This window comes from Aethalodelphis obliquidens, unplaced genomic scaffold, assembly GCF_003676395.1.
Source record: "Aethalodelphis obliquidens isolate GAN/ISIS:26980383/991018 unplaced genomic scaffold, ASM367639v1 scaffold1, whole genome shotgun sequence".
Taxonomy (NCBI): Eukaryota; Metazoa; Chordata; class Mammalia; order Artiodactyla; family Delphinidae; genus Aethalodelphis; species Aethalodelphis obliquidens.
Window position 1 is genome coordinate 52825 of NW_020837945.1, and position 18391 is coordinate 71215.

The 18391-nt window shown below is 46.2% G+C and overlaps 1 protein-coding gene across 1 annotated transcript in view; it reads right to left on the minus strand.

Moving 5' to 3' along the window:
- PRMT2 (protein arginine methyltransferase 2) overlaps positions 1-18190 on the minus strand; it is a 38797-nt gene extending 20607 nt beyond the window's left edge. The window contains 7 exon segments of the mRNA XM_027124971.1: positions 4235-4399; positions 5308-5469; positions 9693-9875; positions 10540-10647; positions 16420-16516; positions 17747-17796; positions 17798-18190. Coding sequence (XP_026980772.1) covers positions 4235-4399; positions 5308-5469; positions 9693-9875; positions 10540-10647; positions 16420-16516; positions 17747-17796; positions 17798-18175 — 1143 coding nt within the window. The 5' untranslated portion in view covers positions 18176-18190.
- Positions 18191-18391: the final 201 nt, after the last annotated feature.

The window sequence follows — 18391 nt, forward strand, 5'->3', positions numbered from 1 at the left end:
TGTTTGTTTTCTATGTCTGTGTCTCTATTTCTGCTTTGCAAATAAGTTCATCTGTACCATTTTTTTAGATTCCACATATATGCATTAATATATGATGTTTATTTTTCTCTTTCTGACTTACTTCACTCTGTATGACAGTCTCTAGGTCCATCCACATATCTACAAATGACCCAATTTGGTTCCTTTCTATGGCTGAATAATATTCTATTCTATATATGTACCACATCTTCTTTATCCATTCATCTGTCGATGGACATGTAGGTCACTTCCATGTCCTGGCTATTGTAAATAGTGCTGCAGTGAACAGGGAACCCTCTTGCACTGTTAGTGGGAATGTAAATTGATACAGTCACTATGGAGAACAGTATGGAGGTTCCTTAAAAAACTAAACATAGAACTACCATACGACCCAGCCATCCCACTACTGGACATATACCCTGTGAAAATATGTATCTTAAGTTTACTTTTATCAAAGCATGTTCATGTCAGGCTCTAAACCAACATATGTGTGAGCACTGAATTAATTCACCCTTAATTCATGCTGATTAAACTCCCTACCTTTAGCTGCTTAAAACACACACACACACACACACACACACACACAGAGAAACAAAAAAGCAGAAAAAGAGAAGAAGAAAAGAACAAGGGCAACAAATAGAAAATGGTAATAAATACTGTAGATATCAATCCAACTATATCAATAATCACTTTGAATGCCAATGGTCTAAATACACCAATTAAAAGAGAGACTGTCACAGTGGATCAAACAACAAGAAACAATTATACGTGGTCTATAAGAACCCACTTTAAATATACAGTTATAGATTAAAAGTAAATGGATGGGGGACGTGGTCCAGTGGTTAGGACTCTGCACTTCCACTGCAGGGGGCACAGGTTCCATCCCTGGTTAGGGAACTAAAATCCCACATACTGTGCGGCGCAGCTCAAAAGAAACAAACAAAGAAGTAAATGGATGGAGAAAGATTTACCATGTAAACACTAATCAAAAGAAAGCAGAAGTAGCTATGTTAATTTCAGACAGAGCAGACTTCAAAGTAAGGAAAGTGATCAGGGATAGTGAGGGGCGTTACACAATGATAAAGGGACAGCTCTCCAAGAAGACATAGCAATCTTTAATGTGTACGCACCTAACAACAGAGCATCAAACTGCATGAGCAGAAAAGTGATAGAACTGCAAAGACCAACAGATCAATGCACTGTCATAGTTGGAGACTTTGACAACCCTTTCCCAGAAACGGACAGAGCCAGCAGGCAGAGAACCAGTAAGGACATAGTTGAACTGACCACCACCATCAATCATCAGGATATAATTGACATTTATAGACTACTTCATCCAACAACAGCAGGATACACATTCTTTTCAAGCTCACACGGAACATTCGCCAAGGGAGACCACATTCCGGGACAAGAACAAACCTTAACAAATTTAAAAGAATAGAAATCATACAGTGTCTTCTCTCAGACCACAGTGGAAGTAACCTAGAAATCAGTAACAGAAAGATAATTGTAAAATTCAAAATACTTGGAGGTTAAACACACTTCTAAATAACAAGGGGTCAAAAAAGAAATCATAACAGAAATTGTGCAAGTATTTTGAATTTTGTCAAATTTTTGTGCATTAATTGGTAGTCATGTGATTTTTCTTCTTTAGATTATTAATAGTCAATTACATTGAATGACTTTAATATACTGAACCAGCCTTGAATTCTGAAGATAATCTCTCCTCTGTTGCAGTGTGGTATTCATCTTATGTATTGCTCAATTCAATTTGCTATGATTTTCAAGGATTTTTACATCAATGTTCCTGAGTGCTAATGGTCTGTAGTTTTCATTTTTTGTACTAACTTTGGTTTTGGTATTAGTGTAATGCTGGTCTCATAAAATTAATCAAATATTTTATAGTTTCTCTATGTGCTTTGTTCTTAGAAAGATCTTCCCATTCCAACATCAGATGTATTTTTAGTGATTGTTTCATGTTTCTTTCCTTAAAAAAAAAGCTTAACTCTATAACCCATCTGGAATTTATTTCAGCATATGGTATGAGGAGGAATCTAATCATTTTCTCCAAAATAATCAATTGCTTCGGCCCCATCTTTGAATGATTATATAGCTGTACCTCACTGATTACAAACCTCTTATTATTATAAACTAAATACACGTATATTTGGGTTTTTTCCCCAACTTTCTACATGTCAGCAGCAGAGTAGGAAGATGGGAGGGAGACTGGGGACCTGAGGTCTGAGAACAGGCAGTGGACAAGAGGGGAGATACCAGGGAGGCAAAAAAGCACAGAAGAGGGGCAGCCACAGGGGACGGAGGGTTCTGTGTGGGACACGGTATGGTCCAACTGATGGATTTGTGATACTGCCGGACTCACAGCCCCGTCTCCACGTCTGCCACTTGGCCCACAACGGCCACCACCGCCACACGGCCCCTCCCGGTCTGCACAAAACCACCAGGCCCTCCAGTTCCACGTGGTCAGGCACTTCGCCCTGAGCCACTCGGTACCCCAGGCTGTCCTCACTGTCCTGTCGCCACAGTCCTCACTGCCCCTCTGACCATACGTTCTGCAATGGACAGGCGGGGACCAGACTGCCGCGGGCTTTCTCCACCCCTTCGTTGCACGTGCTCCGCTCGGGCTGCCCCCCGTGACCACGCCCCCTACCGGCCCGGCCACGCCCCCTCCACGGACCCGGCATCTGCCGGTGAACAGGCCTCCCCAACCCCGCTGGCCCACCCCTCCGCCCCACTCCAGCCCTTTCCTCAGCCGCCCCCTCGGCCGGTGCATCCCCAGTGGCCTCTGCTGTGCCTCCAAGGCCCCTCCCCCGCACGCCCCAGGGGTCCCTGCACCGTCCCCCCTCTGCTCCGCAGGCCTCACTGTGCCCTGCAGTCCTGGGGCCTCCGCATCACGACCCCTACCCCACTCCTTCCAAGTCCTGGATGCCGCTGGCTGGCTACCTGACACACGCACGTCCGGGGAGGCAGAGAGCCCGAGTCCAGCCTCCCCCGCTGGACACATGCAGTCCCTACCCCGGCCCACACCACTGGGCTTCAGGCACATAGGGGCAAGGACACCGAATCCCAGGTTTCTGCGCCCCGCCCCCTCTCCACCCCCCGCACCCCTCCCCTCCTCCCTCTTCCCCCTCCCCGCCCCCCACCCCTCCTCTCTGTCTCCACATAACCCCTCCCAGGGGCAGAGCGGGACCCTAGGCAGCCAGGCTTCCCTGACCCGCACTGCGCCAAAGGACACATCAGCACTGTGCCAAAGGACACATCACCGCAGCCGGGCTCTCTGTGTCCCCACCACCCCAAGGTGCTCAATAACATTTACCGAAAGAACGGTAGCGTTCTGGGGGCAAAGGCTAATGCCCACTTCATGGATTAAAGGTGTAGCAAGTCCCTTTTTCCCGTGCATCATCTTGGGAATCCACAGCTGTTATTAACAACAAAATTGTATCATGGATGTTGAGTCTACTTACACTCTATCTCCAGACAACACAATTTCAACGAGGCTAAAGGCCCAATGTCATTTACTATCATTTTCCTCATCTTCGCGATCTGTAAGAAGTTAGGGCCGGCATTCTTGTTATTCATACAAGTTACTCACTTACTATTTGAATGGATTTCTTGCTGGAAACCCTGGTGGTGCTCTCCTCCCCTTCCCCCAGATGTCATTTTTCTGGGTTTTGACAGAGACTAAACTTCAGACTGCTGAGCCAGAAAGGGGGGTGGGCTGAGGGTCTGAGGAGACCCGCAGGTCCGGCTTCCACCCACCTCTCACTTACCCTCGGAGCACAGAGAGTTCGTAAGCAGGGTGGGTGGGCAGAACCAGAAAACTCTCCACCCCGACCCACGTGAGACTGGGGAGAGAATGTGGGAGAGCCTGGGCCTCGAGCTGGTCACGGATGCAAATCAGGCGCTGCAGACAAAGATTCTGCTGGCATTGAAAAGCCACACATCAAGCACTGGCTATTCGCAGGTTCCCAAAGAGAACAGAGTTTATGTAAATCACTCACGAGAAAGTCACATTAACTTTGATCTAGATTTCTCATAAAGGCATTTTTTTAATCAGTTAAATATTCAAGACATTGAGCCAATGTTCACTCAAGAAATCAACTACACATCACCTTAGGAAAAAGGTCAAAATGAATCATGATTTATGAAGATTCCAGAGCCCAGAGCAGCCGCCCCAGCAGTGCCCGCTGCCCCTTACCAGCAGGCAGGTCCCCATCCACTCGGACACCAGCACGTCCACCTTCTCCGGCAGCAGCACGTCCTCCACCTTCTGCTGGAACACGGTGATGATGTCAGCGAAGCCGTTCTGCATGACCAGCTGCCCTGTGTGCTGGGCCATCTCACTGGCCTCCACCGCATACACCTGCACGTGACAGAAGCACCATCCGTGCGCGCCCCAGCCCCAGACGGTGGCCCGCTGTCCACTCCCCCAAGCCTGAGTCTCCTCGGCTGAGTCAGAGCCAGCAACAGAAGGCAGGCAGTGTGCTGGACGGCGGACGGCCACGCTGTGCCGCCTCCACCTGACGGAGCCCTGGGAGGACCTGCCTCTACTCGTAACTCCACTTTCTGCCTAAACGCAGACACAGGGCTGCAGGTGGACAGAAGCCTCTGCACCCACGTGGGCCGCCCACCCCAGAGCCCCAGGTTCCAACACACGCAGCGACACACTCGGTAACCGACACAGGAGATTCTTGGCACTCAAGTGAACAGTCAGACTTTTAGGGTAGCAGCGGCTAATTACAAATCCAGATTCTCAGGAGGTCCTGAACACTACCTCCTGGTCCTGGCAGGGTCTGGACTCAGACGGTCACTGCCCTGCGGTTGCACCTGTGAGCTAGGACCCTCATCCACCTGTGCTGGGGCCGTCGAGAGGCGGCACCTCTCCTTGGCCCGGACGGACTTTAACAGGAGGAGGACAGGAGCCCAGCAGGAGTCCCAGGGAGTGGTCCACCCTGTCCCTGCCAAGGGTCACTTTCGGCGGGGGAGGACACGGGACGGTGGTCTACACAAGCAGCCCAGCCCAGACACATGGACGCACGTGTCTCCTTGCGTGACTGAAATGTTTCACAAACACAGCCCACCAGCTGCAACTCACTGGGATATTTTCTATTCTGTCCTATTCACTCTGTGCTGTCTGCGACTCATGAAACCCACGTCGCAGCCTCTGGCGGGCTCAGCCTACAAGAACGCGCTGCCGGTTTCACCTACGAGGCGGGCACTTCACCAAGACCCGGCTTCGACGTTGTGAAAGAGCTGCTGCCTCCTACTCACTGCTCTAGGCTGAGCATAATGTGCACAGAAGAGGCTGATGATCCCAGTTCCACAGCCGACATCCAGAATCACTTTATCTTTCAGGGATTCTTTATTCTGCAGGATAACGTTGTGGTACTTAGTCGTTCGTGGCTGGTCTGCCAACATCTCCAAGTGAAGTTTCTAGGGGAAATACACATGAAGGGAGGGTCACTGCCTGCAGCTGGAGCTCTGGCTTAAGGCTGAGGGTTAGAGCCTGACCTACCCGCTCGGCCCCACCACCCCACACCTAAACTACGGTGACAGCGTTTAAAAAATAAAAGTCCAAAATATGCAGCAGACACAAGTCAGAGTAGACAGTGAAGGAATGACAGGGAAGCTTCCGGAACCCTCCCCGCTCAGCGCGCCACACCGCCCCAACAGCCAGGCGAGTGGAGGGGCAGGTGTGGACCACGGAGACGGCGGCGGAGGAACGGCCACGTTGCCGTCCAGACGCAACGTGGCCACGATCCGCCCAGAGCGAACGGCCAAGACTGGGGGAGGCTGCGGGAGGCGCACGCCCCCGCCGCGTCCTCTCCGAGCGGGGCCCTGCAAGGCCCTTCACGTGACCCCCCTCGCTGCCTGGGGACAGCAGGAGCCTCAGCACTGGAGGGAGGAGCGACCCCGCCGGCGCTCGGGCCTGAGCGCAGGTCCCCAGCTGCACTGCGGGCGGGACTTCCAACCTGAGGACACACTCCACGGGAATCAGCCGGTCCCCAGGGAGGCAGAGCAAGGCTCCTCCAGACAGTCTGGGGCCACAGAGGCTGCTGGAGCCCCGGCTGCAAGCGAGGCGGCACCCCCAGCACCCGTCCCCACGCCCCACGCCATGGAGACCCAGCTCAAGCGGCACCACGCACAGGGGGACAGGCGGCCCGGCCCCCCAAACCAGGTCAGCACCAACAGGAGGCCTGCACGGGCCTTGCGGGCCCCATGGCTCCTCGGAGACGGACAAAGGGAGGCCACCGGGGTGGACGGAGTTGACACCCAGCTGTCCTGCCTTGCGGGGCCACCTGACGCGGAGTCAGAAGCAGGATGTGGAGGCCCCAGGGGAGGAGGCCGGCATGGCTGCATTCGCCTCAGACACGATACACTTCAGAGCGAAGAGCATCAGGTCGTCACAAGACAGGGATCACTTCAGCAAGAGGACATAATAATTCTAAATATTCTTGTACCTAATAACAGAGCTTTGAAGTACACAAAGCAAAAGCCAGTAAAACTGCAACAAGAAACAGACAAATTCCCAGTTATAGTCAGAGCCTTCGACACCCTTCTCTCAGCAACTGACAGAAGCAGAAAATCAGAAAAGACAGAGACGTGAACAACACTTTCAGCCAACTTAATCCAACTGAGAGAACACTTCACCCAGCCATTTACAATAATACACAAAAATATCTAGGAACAGATTTACCTAGAAAGGTACACAACCCTGTATGATCAAAACCTTAAAACTCCGACACATCACACAAGGCTTAAGAAATGAGAAAAGTCATCACAGAGATGTCACTTCTCTGTAAATTAATGCACGTTTTCCACGTAACACATTAGAATGCCAGACAACTGGATGGCGTGGAGTTAGGAGCACAACAAAACGATGATAAAACTAGTTTCGTTGCAGCAAAAATAGAAATGAGACTTTTCTGATAAACAAGAACAAGAAGCAACAATGAACAGGCTGGGGAAACAGCATAAACAGGCCTGAAAGAGTTAAGGCATCTTGGTTATTCTTTAGCGTTACTACTAACAAACACTGGTAGCTAGACTTGTCCTTCACAAAGCTAAACAAAGTTAATTACTCTGATTCCACATGAATCGTACCCTGCACCTGGCATTTACTCGATGCATTCACTTGTAGCAAATCACCCCTTGTAGCTGTTTACATTTCAGAAAGAAGGTCGCAGGCTGATAACCCAGAGATGAATGGACCCAATTACCAGGCTGCCTGACGCCAGCAGTGACTGTTTTAAAATACTGCAAGAAGAAGAAGAATGCAAGACCTTCACCACTTTGATCCTATCACTTATCCTGGACTGTGAGTTCCACCTACCAGACCCCCTGTAATTCCCCAGAACAGGGGGGCACAGTTCTTGAGGCGCTAGCCTGCTGGGTCTTCCCTTTGCCTGGCAAAGAAAATACAAAGCCTCTCTATTTCTTATCCTCCAAATCTCTGTCTCTGTATTTCTATTCGGCATCGGTGCACAGGGAGCCAAAATTTGCTGGCAACAGTTTCAAAAAAATAAACAGACGAGGCCATGAAAATGCTAAAAATTAGGAGAACTGCTAGAGGCCTAGCTCTTCCAATCATTGAAAAGCATCTGGACCTGCAGAAGAAATAACCAGATAAATGACACAGAACAGAGATTCCCAAAACAGACCCTAACAATTTGACATATGATAAATGAGCGTTTCACATTATGCGGAAAAGGAAGATTAACCAAAAGCTGGAACAGCTGTATATTTGTGGGGAAATTAAGTCGAATTTTACCTTATTCTTTACAAGTAAATTCCGGATTGATTTAAATATTTCATTGTTAAAAAAATGCAATCACAAAAGTTCTAAAAGAAAGCATGGATATTTATAATCTCGGAGTGAAGGCCTTGAAAATAGGACACAAACGCAGAAGCTACAAAGAAAAGAAGGACAAATTAGACCATATAAAGATAAAAAGTTCCATGGGGGAAAAACAGCAGCAAATGGTCAGTGTGATAGATATAAATACAACCTAAACTGCCTATTTAACACATAAATTGACAGAAATCAAACAAAAAATGGGCAAATTATATGAAAGTTTATCAAAAAATAAGAAATACAAAAGGCCAATAAGATATGAAAGAAGATCAATCTCACTTTAAAAAATGGAAATCAAAACCGAGATACATATTTCACCTTTAAGACTGGAAATCTTTTTTCACTCTGAAGACTTGTGGTGGTGAAATACACCTTCTATGCTGTTGATATCTTTCTGGCGGTCAACTTGGCAAGATCCACCCAAGTAAGAAACACATACATACACCCTTCAAATTTACCCAGTGGAAATTCCAGCAAAGGTTTAGCAGGATTTATGTAGGAGGACATCCATTACAGCATTGCTTGCTGTGATGAAAACTAAATATGATCCTTTTCAAATCAACACAATACTCCGCAGCTGTTGTAAAGAACAGACCTTCAAAACAGTACCGCTGCGTGAGAAGAGCAAGGTGAAAAACAGTGTGTGTGAAACTATTCCTCTTCTATAAATTTAAAAGAATAAAACAGATGCAGCTTAGATTTGGAAGAAGCATAAGCACTGTTGCTGAAAGAAATCTCAAGGAGCAGAGTGAGGAGACAGACTTCAGATTATCACTATGTCTTTCTTAGTAGATGGAAACCTCTAAATATGTACACACATCAGTGGTTTTTCATTTCCTTTAACATTTTTAATTGTCAAATATGACATACCTACAAAAAAGTACACTAAAAAGTACTTCAGAGTTTACTTAACATAGTTACATTCCAAACACTCTTGTACCCACACCAGAACCCTGCCAGTACCCCTGAGCATCTCACCCGGCCTTGCCAAACATAGAACACCCCCTTACCAGTAACCACCATCCAGATTCTCAGGGGAATCAGGTCCCTGATCTCGAGAGCTCCACAACTTATATGTACATTCATAGGCAACACCTTTTAACACTGCCTTATAACTTATATAACTGAATCAAACATAAGGTATTCTTTGATGTCTTCCTTCTTTCACTCAACATTGTATTTGCAACGTTCATCATGCATTTAGTTTTATTTAGTTTAAAATATAAACAGGGTTGTCTGGACCACAGGACTTTGGGTCTTTATTCACATTGGAAAAAAACAAACTAATAAGCTAGTTATTTATAGGTATTACTGTTGATTTATATAATTTTTTTGTATTTCATTTTTAATGTAAAAGTTATTACTTTTTTTTTTAAATACTGAGAAAGGTTCATAACTCCACTGCTCAAACAATATCTCTAAACCAGTGGTCTGCACATTACAGCCCGTGGGCCAGTCCAGCCCTCCACCTGCTTTTATATGGCCTACAAGCTAAGAATGGCTTTTACATTTTTAAACGGTTTTTAAAAATCAAAAGAAGAATATGACACATGAAAATCATATGGAAGTCAAATTTCAGTGTCTATGGATAAAGTTTTATTGGAACGCAGCCCTGCTCACTTGAAATTTTGTACAGCTGCCTCAGCATGTGGATGGCAGGGCTGTGCAGCTAAGGTGAAGAAAACATCTGTGGGCCCTGCTCTGAATGATGCGTAGAAGCCCAGAAATTATTTTTAAACTTAGAACCTAAAACTAGCGAGAAGCTAGCGCCAGCTGACTGGGCGGGCAAGGGAGGCAGTACCAGGGTCCCGTAGCTGCCGAAGTACTCCTCGTCCTGCCACGAGTCCTCGGGGCCCCAGTCCTCCAGGTGCTTCCCCAGGTGGTTCGCAGGGATGTACCCGCAGCAGCCGGCACGCTCACCCCACCACCAGTCGGCGGTGGTTTGTCTCAGGATGAGAATTTTTTCTCCTCTCGAAAAGCTGAGCTATAAAAACATACAGAGAAATGAAAATTAAAGAAAAACCTGCAGTTCGTATTTCCGTGATAAATCCCCCATCACTGGGGCCCAAATCACAGCAATTTCGAAAAGGAGTCAATGGGTAAATGCATCAACTGACAAGATATGAAAATGATACCAGGATTTTAAGATTTTTGTGGAATATCTACACAAAACAAAAGCACACCTTAATTGATATTTTTTTTAAAAAAAAGATTAAACATTTTCAAACAGTGTAAATTTCTTAGAACAAAATTTCTAACAGCCTCTTCACCGTAACTCAGCTAGGTGGTAGCTGATTCGCTTACTGGAGGCTTATGCTAAGAAATTCCTATTACAAAGTAAACAATGCTACATTCAAGTAGATATTTTTATTTACACCCAATTTTTCATTAATTGGAATAGGTTCTAAGTAAGGGTTTCAAAGCAGAAACTGAAGCAGGTACCTCCACCCCCCGTTCCTCACCCGGGAATCCTTCACATCAGGCTTGGGACCCGAATTTGTTAGGCTGGGAGGGTCACCCACAGGTCTCCTGTGGCAGTGAAGTATCTGAATACTTCTTTATTTAAATCTGCTATGACTTCTGCAAATTTTACATCTAATCCTGTCCCTGAACATGCTGAATCCACAAAGCATAACCCACATGGCTACCTGCGTCTCATCAGTGGCAGAATAGTCTGCGATGGCCACGAACTCCTCGGGGTGCACAGTACCCTGGAGGTTCCCCTCCTCGCCCTGCACGACGGGGTCCTCTCCCTCCTGTTCAAAGCAAGGGAGAAAGGGAGGTGACTGTGGGGCTGCCCTTCCTCTCCTCCCTTCTCTCTGCCTGTCTCTCCATCTGTCTCACTCCACCTGTCTCTGCCTCCCCGTCTGTCTCCATCTCTGTTTCTGTCTCTCTCTCCGCCTCTGTCCTCTCCATCTGTCTCTGTCTCCGTCTGTTTGTCTCTGTCCCTCTCTGTCTGTCTGTCTCTGCTGTCTCTGACTCTCTGTCTCCATCTCCATCTCCGTCTCTGTCTCTGTCCCTCTCCATCTCTGTCTCCGTCTCTGTCTCTGTCTCTGCCTCTCTGTATCTCTGTCTCTGCCTCTGTTTCTGCCTCTTTCTGCGCCTCTGTCCCTCTCCGTCTCTGTCTCTGTCTGTCTCTGCCTCTCTCTCTGTCTCCGTCTCCTCCATCTCTGTCCCTCTCCATCTCTGTTTCTGTCTCTCTCCACCTCTGCCTCTCTGTCTCTGTCTGTCTCTCTTGGCTCCAGGTTATTAGGATGGTTTCAAATCAAGATTCACGTGACCACGTTTTCATCCTACAAACACTTGGGGTCGTCTCCACCAGCAGAATGAAAGGATCTCACCCTTCCTCCACCTTGACTTTAGTCTCTAGTACAAAATGACTCGCATCCTTAAGTGAACGTCAGAGAAAGAACAGGAGGCACCGTGAGTGACCACTTAGTGACTGACCCCATCAGCAGCAACGCTCTGAAGGTGGTGACCGGCCCAGGAGAAAGCAGCCCTGTCTGGGTGTCAGACCCGAGGGCAGAGCTGGGCGGCCGTGCTGAGGGCCGACAGGGGGCAGGGCGCAGCCCTCGGGGCGCACTGCTGCTCAGGACTGGAGAGCGCGCCCTGGGTCTCCGCTGCACGCGGCCAGCCTCCCTTTGTGTCCAAACGGGTCTCCCTGGAGGCCACCCCAGAGGCGGCAGGGCCCCAGCTCGCGATCCAGTTCACTGCAGCAACCCCGCCCGGACATACGTTTAAACAGATTTTCCTAAACGTAACCATCATTCATGTTCATTTTAGAAAATGTGTGGAAGAACAAGAGCACAAAGAGGAAAATTAAAACTAAGTGTGAGCTTTGCTCATTGGTCAGAGATCAATGACGGTAACATGCAACCATTACAGCGCTTCAGGCTTTCTTCACGTGCACACGCAATACCTCCTTATATGGTGTTTACCGGGATCATAAAATTCTGCCTCATGACATATTTTGCACTTATTAAATTCTGAACATTTTTCCCCATCATTAAATACACTTCTAAGCACATTTTCAGTATCTCATAGTATTCCATTCCATGAATTATTGTAACTTATTTATCAAATCTCCTATAAACATTTAAACTGTTTTCAGTTTTGACGAGTATAAAGTATGTTAAGGTGAACTTTAATATGAATCGGTCTGTCCCTGATAGTTTTCTCAGGACAAATTCCTGAATATGACACTGAGGGTCAAGGTCTTTTACGGCTTTGACAGCACCACCTGATGCCTTCCATGGGGCGGCCGCTCGAGCTCCTGCACGCGAGGACATAGCCTCGTGAGTTCCCCGCGCCTGATCAACAGAGGATGTTCATCACTGCAGCCTCTGCCAGTCCGAAGGCAAGAAATTACCTCTTGGTTACCTCCATTCGCCTTCCTTTGATTACTAGTGATCGGGCATGATCCTACCTATGCGCTGGTCGTCTTTCTGATTTTAATAATCACCTGTGTGTATCCTTCGCACATTTCCCTATCACAGCAACGCGCCTCGTTTCTGCTCACCCTCGTCCTGTGCGGCTCCACCCACGCTGTCGGTCACCGGCCCCCCACACCCCCGACCCTCATGGTTGCCTGGTGTACATGGAGAGGGAGGAGGGTCCCCACACCTCCCGTGCTCGTGTCACACGTGCGTGCACACAACTTATTTTTTCTTTTGACATCGCTTTTTTTTTTTGCGGTACGCGGGCCTCTCACCGCTGTGGCCCCTCCCGTTGCGGAGCACAGGCTCCGGACACCCAGGTCCAGCGGCCATGGCTCACGGGCCCAGCCGCTCCGCGGCACGTGGGATCTTCCCGGACCGGGGCACGAACCCGTGTCCCCTGCATCGGCAGGCGGACTCTCAGCCACTGCGCCACCAGGGAAGCCCTGACATGGCTTTTTGTAAAAGATACCAGACAGTTTAAAAAATTTTTTCTTTTTCACTCACACAGTAACTTGTGGCAAACTCCCCACCTGCAGAACTCTACATAACATACGTATATATGTTACGTACGTACACATGTACATACATAACATATGGCTACATAACATTCCGCAGCGGGGATTCTGCCTGAGCCTTCAGTCATCTTCGACTGATGGACTTGCTCTGGATGTCCAGTCTTCTACCGCCACAACGTCTGTGCACATTTATCCTGACATGATGACATTTTATCTCTATGAGATAGAGTGACAGGGCTGAAACATAAACAGTTTTCACTCAAACATTTGTCAGATTCTTTCCATAAAGGATGTGGCACTTCACACTTCAGCAGCAGTGCACGGAGTAACCGTCTTTAATTTTTGCCAGAGGAATAGGTGTAAAGACTCCAGAAAAGGTAAACATGTGGGGAAACACTATTACTTATACTTTATAAAAAAGACTTTTGATAGTATAGAGAAACAATAATAATTTATTGTGGGTTTATAGCATATATAGAAGTAAAATATGTTACAACAACAGCACAAAAATAGCGGCTGGTAAATGGAACTAATTTAGAGGATTCTTGTGAAGTGGTCAAAAAAAAAAGACTAGAATAGGTTAAGGATGCATATCGTAATTTCTTGGGTAACCATCAGAATAATATTGGGGTGGCCAAGAAGCTTATTCAGGTTTTTCCATAACATCTTCAGAAAAACGCAAGCAAACTTTCTGGCCAGCCCAAAAAGGTACAGCTAAAAAGTCAACAGAGGAGATAACATGGAATTACAGAGAATGTTTTATTAATCTAAACGAAGGCAAGAATGGAGAAAGGTAAAAAGGAAGAATTGTGACAAACAGAAAACAAACAGCAAGATGTTAGGCTCATGTTAGACTTATGTTACATGTTAATACTCCAATTGAATACTCCAATTAAACGGCAAATATTATCCGACAGGAAAATAAAAGACATAACTATAAGCTCTTTACAAGAGGAACACTTTAAATATATGGAGTTAGTTTGGCTGAAAATATAGGTATATATGTGTCTGTGTGCCACACAAACACTAAGACAAAGTAGATGCAAGGCAAGAAGTATTAACAGGTAAAAAGAGACTTCATAAAAATAAAAGGGTCAACTAATCTAGAAAACAAAAACTAACCTAAACATATGCACCAAATAACAGAGATTCAAAATATATGAAGCAAAAAGAGATAGATCCAAAAGGAAATAACAAAAAAAACAGACAAATCCACAGTCACTGTGGAGATTTTTGAAATTCATCTCTCAGTAATTGATAGAACAAATGGACAAAACATCAAACAGGATATAGATTTGAGCAATACTAATAACCCATTTGACAGTGAAGACATTGAACACTACACCCAACAACTGCAGAACAACTTAGTCTCTGCAAGTGCACATGGAACATCCACTAAATAACCCTTACGATGAGACCATAAAGCAGGCCTGAATAAATTTCCAAAGATTGAAATGTTATATTTTCTGACCAAACATAATCAAACCAAAATTAACTAACAAAAATATAAAATTTCCCACGTTTGGAAATTAAGCAACACACTTCTGAATAGCCCGGAAAATTTCTAATTTCCATTGTGATATATTAGAAAGTATTTTAAGTGAACAATAATGAAAATACAATGCATTTAAATGTGTGAGGTGCAGCTAAAGCAGTGAATAGAGGAAAAGTTACAGCTTTAAAGAGATTTTATATATATATATATATATATACATAGATACACACACACACACACACACACAAATATATATGAAAAGAAAGGTTTAAAATCAGTGATCCAAGCTTCCATCTCAGGATGCTATGAAAAGAGAAAATTAAACCCAAATAGAATAGAATAAAGGATATAAAAGCAGAAATCAATGAAATAGAACACAGATGGACAAAGAGAAAATTAACAAAGGTTTCTTTGAAACATAAAATCGATAAAATCCTAAAAAGATAAAACGCAAACTGTAACTATCAGGCATCTCTTCTGTGATGAAGAATGTTATTACCAGGATGAACACAAATATTATTGAAATACTACCATGACTCATAAATAACCAGGAAAACTAAAATCACAAGATACCATTTCTAACCCACAGACTGACCAAAATTAAAAAGCCTGATGTTCTCAAGTGTTAGCAAGCACTTTGGGCTCCTGGCAGACCTGTGAACTGGTAAACCACCTGGGAGAACAATTGCTCATTATCTAGTAAAACTGAAAATATGCAATCCCTTCCATCCTACAATGCCATTATTGGGTAAATACCCTGGAGCACATGTGCACAAAGAGACACACTGAAGGATGTTCACTGCAGCACTGTTTGAAATAGAGAAAAACTGGAAGCAATGTAAGTGTCCAACAAAACGGAAAGAGATAAAATGTGGTATATACCTAACGTACAACAGTAAGACTGAATAGACCTACATACCTGCCTGTGAATGTGATACATTTCATATAAGGAACACACTACAGGGACCATCCTTCAGGACTAAACCAGCTGTACCCATACATTAAAGACAAATCCCTCAAAAGTAACGTAGGTGGAAAAGGCAGGCTGCAGAGCACACACAGACTATGACACCACTTAGGTAAATTCTAAAAAGCACACAAAAACAATATCATATGCTGCTCAAAGATGCCTACTTAAGGTATAAAAGTATAAAAGATGGTGCAGAAGCACAAATATCAATTCATAATTCACAGTAGTGTTTGCACTTGAGACAGAGGAAGAAGAATGGGACTGGGGTTGGGGAACAAACTTTATTTATGTTTTTTTATTCATATATATACTTATATTCTGAAGTAAATATAACAAAATGTTAGCAAGTTTCCACTTCTGTGTAATATGTATTGATACTTGATGTCTGCAATGTTATTCTGTAAATGTTCCAGTAGTTTTTAAATTTCTCAAAAGAAAATTAAGAGATCCATGAAATTAAAACTTTTATGATTAATTTTAATCATATTTTAAGAATCATATTTTCATAATTTTAAGAAACAGATTAATGAAATGATCCAACTATAAATAAAATTTCTATATATAAAAACCCAAATGAATTTAGAACAATAATTAGAATGTAAAGAGAAAAAAAATGTTAAAATTGACATCACAGACATGAAAATGTTTTTTAAAAAACATTATTTATTAGAGTATTCTGGTTCTTAATTTTACATAATTGACATTCCTTTAAATTTAAGGTGACTTTTTTTTTTTTTTACTGTTAACTTGAATGAAATTATATGTGGTCCCAGGCAGATAAACAGTATGAATATATAAATCTTTTCTAATGTCCAACCTGTCTCTAACATATTATGTCTGGGATGTTTTTAAACAACTAAAAAAAAAAATGTGCTTTCTTCACCAGCTCAAGTGCCAAAAATGGAACCCTAGATTCCTGGGAAGTGTTTACAGTGCCCATTTCAGAATGTCATGTGTGACCTTTACACACTGTGCATTTCCTTTATTTAAGCATCCCCTGGCCACCCTCTAAGGTCCAAGGAAAATGCCATCACGCTGGGCTGAGCTCCACTCTCTGTGATGGTCCTGGTCTTTAAATACAAGTTCTCACACAGCAGAACCGAAATTACCTGCAACTCACTTCTGGGGCAGTCACCTGGTGTTGCCATAATTCCTTTGGGATCTGCACATAGCTGCTGCTTTAATGTTTCATTTTCCCCTCCATTTCTATTTTAAAAAGAGAATGAGAAAATGCTTGTTATGTTGCATAATAATTAAGTCCACATAACTTCTAAAGTCCACGAAAAAGGTCCTCTACCAAATGGAAATAAATGTAAATGAACAGAAATGAAATTTATAAACACAATTCTTACAAAATCAACTGAAAGCATTTAAAATTTATGAACTCCAAACAGTGTATATTTTCATCACTAGCCTGCAAGGTGTTAACTGTTCATTGGCCAAAGACTGTTAGTTTCTGTTAGATCACTGGGTTGAATTAAAACAATAAATTGATGTCAATTCCTTCCTTGGGGCCCTGACTACTTTAACTCCAATTAGGATTTCCTATCTGGGGCTTTAAAGTGTTTCCACTAACAGGAACCAAGGTCTGCATCTCCCAGAGGCTTTTCTTCTCATTCTCAATCTTATTTTTCCAGTGACAGTGTAACCCATACTACGCTCTGAGATGGATGTGTGTTTTTTTCAATTATACAGCAATTCTTTGTTTAAAATGAGGGCTTCACTTTATCAATCAAGACCCAATACTTCTTTGGGTGACGTTTGTAATTATAAATACTAATACACATGCATTGCATTTTCGCTGGAAACACTGCATAGGGGCCAGAATGGGGCTGGGCCGGTGGGAGGGCGGGGCCGGGTTGACGGATGGGGCCAGGGTGGGCGGGGCGGGATAATAGGGCGGGGCCTGGATGGGGCGGAGCTCGGTTGAGGGTCGGGGCAGGGTTGGGGGAGAGGGCCAAGGATCCTGAAGGGCAGGTGGCCAACGGGGTGGGGAGAGAAACAAGGGAAGAGAGGATGAAGGGAGGGGCAGGGCGTGACGCGTGAGCAGAATGGGTAGTGAGGGAAGGGAATGTGACCTGCTCTCTGAGAGGGTGGGAGATTGGCCCGGAAGCCAAAGGCCGACGGGATGTGGGCGTGGCACTGGGGCGGGGCTAGGGGAAGGGCGGGGCACTGTGGGCGTGGTTGGGGAGATCGCGGGGCTGCGGGGCGATGGGTGTGGCGCCGTAGGCGGGCTCGGCAGGAGGGCGTGGCCCTGGCGGGGGCGGGGCCCCAAGCTCGAGGTCAGCACAGAGGCGGGAAGGCGCGGAGAAATCTCGATAGGGGGCGGCGGCCTCGGACCGCCCGCTGACGCACACTTCGGGCGAGGACCCCCTCACCTGGCGTGTCCTGCCCTACGCGCGGTCCAGCCGCCCGAGCTGCCCACGGGAAACCTACCTCAGCCGCGCTTCTCCGCTGAGGTTGGCGTCCACACCTCCGACACGGAGGGGCAGCCAGCACCCACCAAGAACCCGAGCCACCGCCCTCAGCCCGCGCAGGCGCAATGTACGCAGGCTGCCCGAGTAGAAAGCCCCGCCCTGGAACCGGCTTCGCGCGCATGCGCCGCCGTACACGCCCCGCTGTCCGGAGAGGGGAGCCAACGCCCTGGACTGCGCAGGCGCAGTGCGCTCGGGGGCATCCCGGCGAAGACTCGGTCCTGGACCGACCGCCCAGCGCAGGCGCGCCTCGCGGATCCCGCCTTCGGCCGTTGCGCGAGCCCGGGCGCTGCGCTCCAAGCGTGCGGGCTCGGGCTCGCGTCCCCGGGCGCTGGGGGCAGCCTGGGGAGGGGGCGGGGTGGCGGCGCAGGCCACGGGGAGCGGGAGCCATCCTGGTCTGGGGGTCAGAAACCCGCTATGAATGACAGAAGCGGCTGATTTCCGGAGCAGGACCCGCCTTCTTGTGCTTTTCTTGTAATAATTCAGTTAACCTTCCCAATCACACTGTGAAGTGTGAACCTTGTGTCGTTCTTTCCAGTTGACAAATGGAAGCAGAGTGATTTTTTATTTATAAACTTCCGAGAGGAAGTTTGGGATTTAAAGAAAA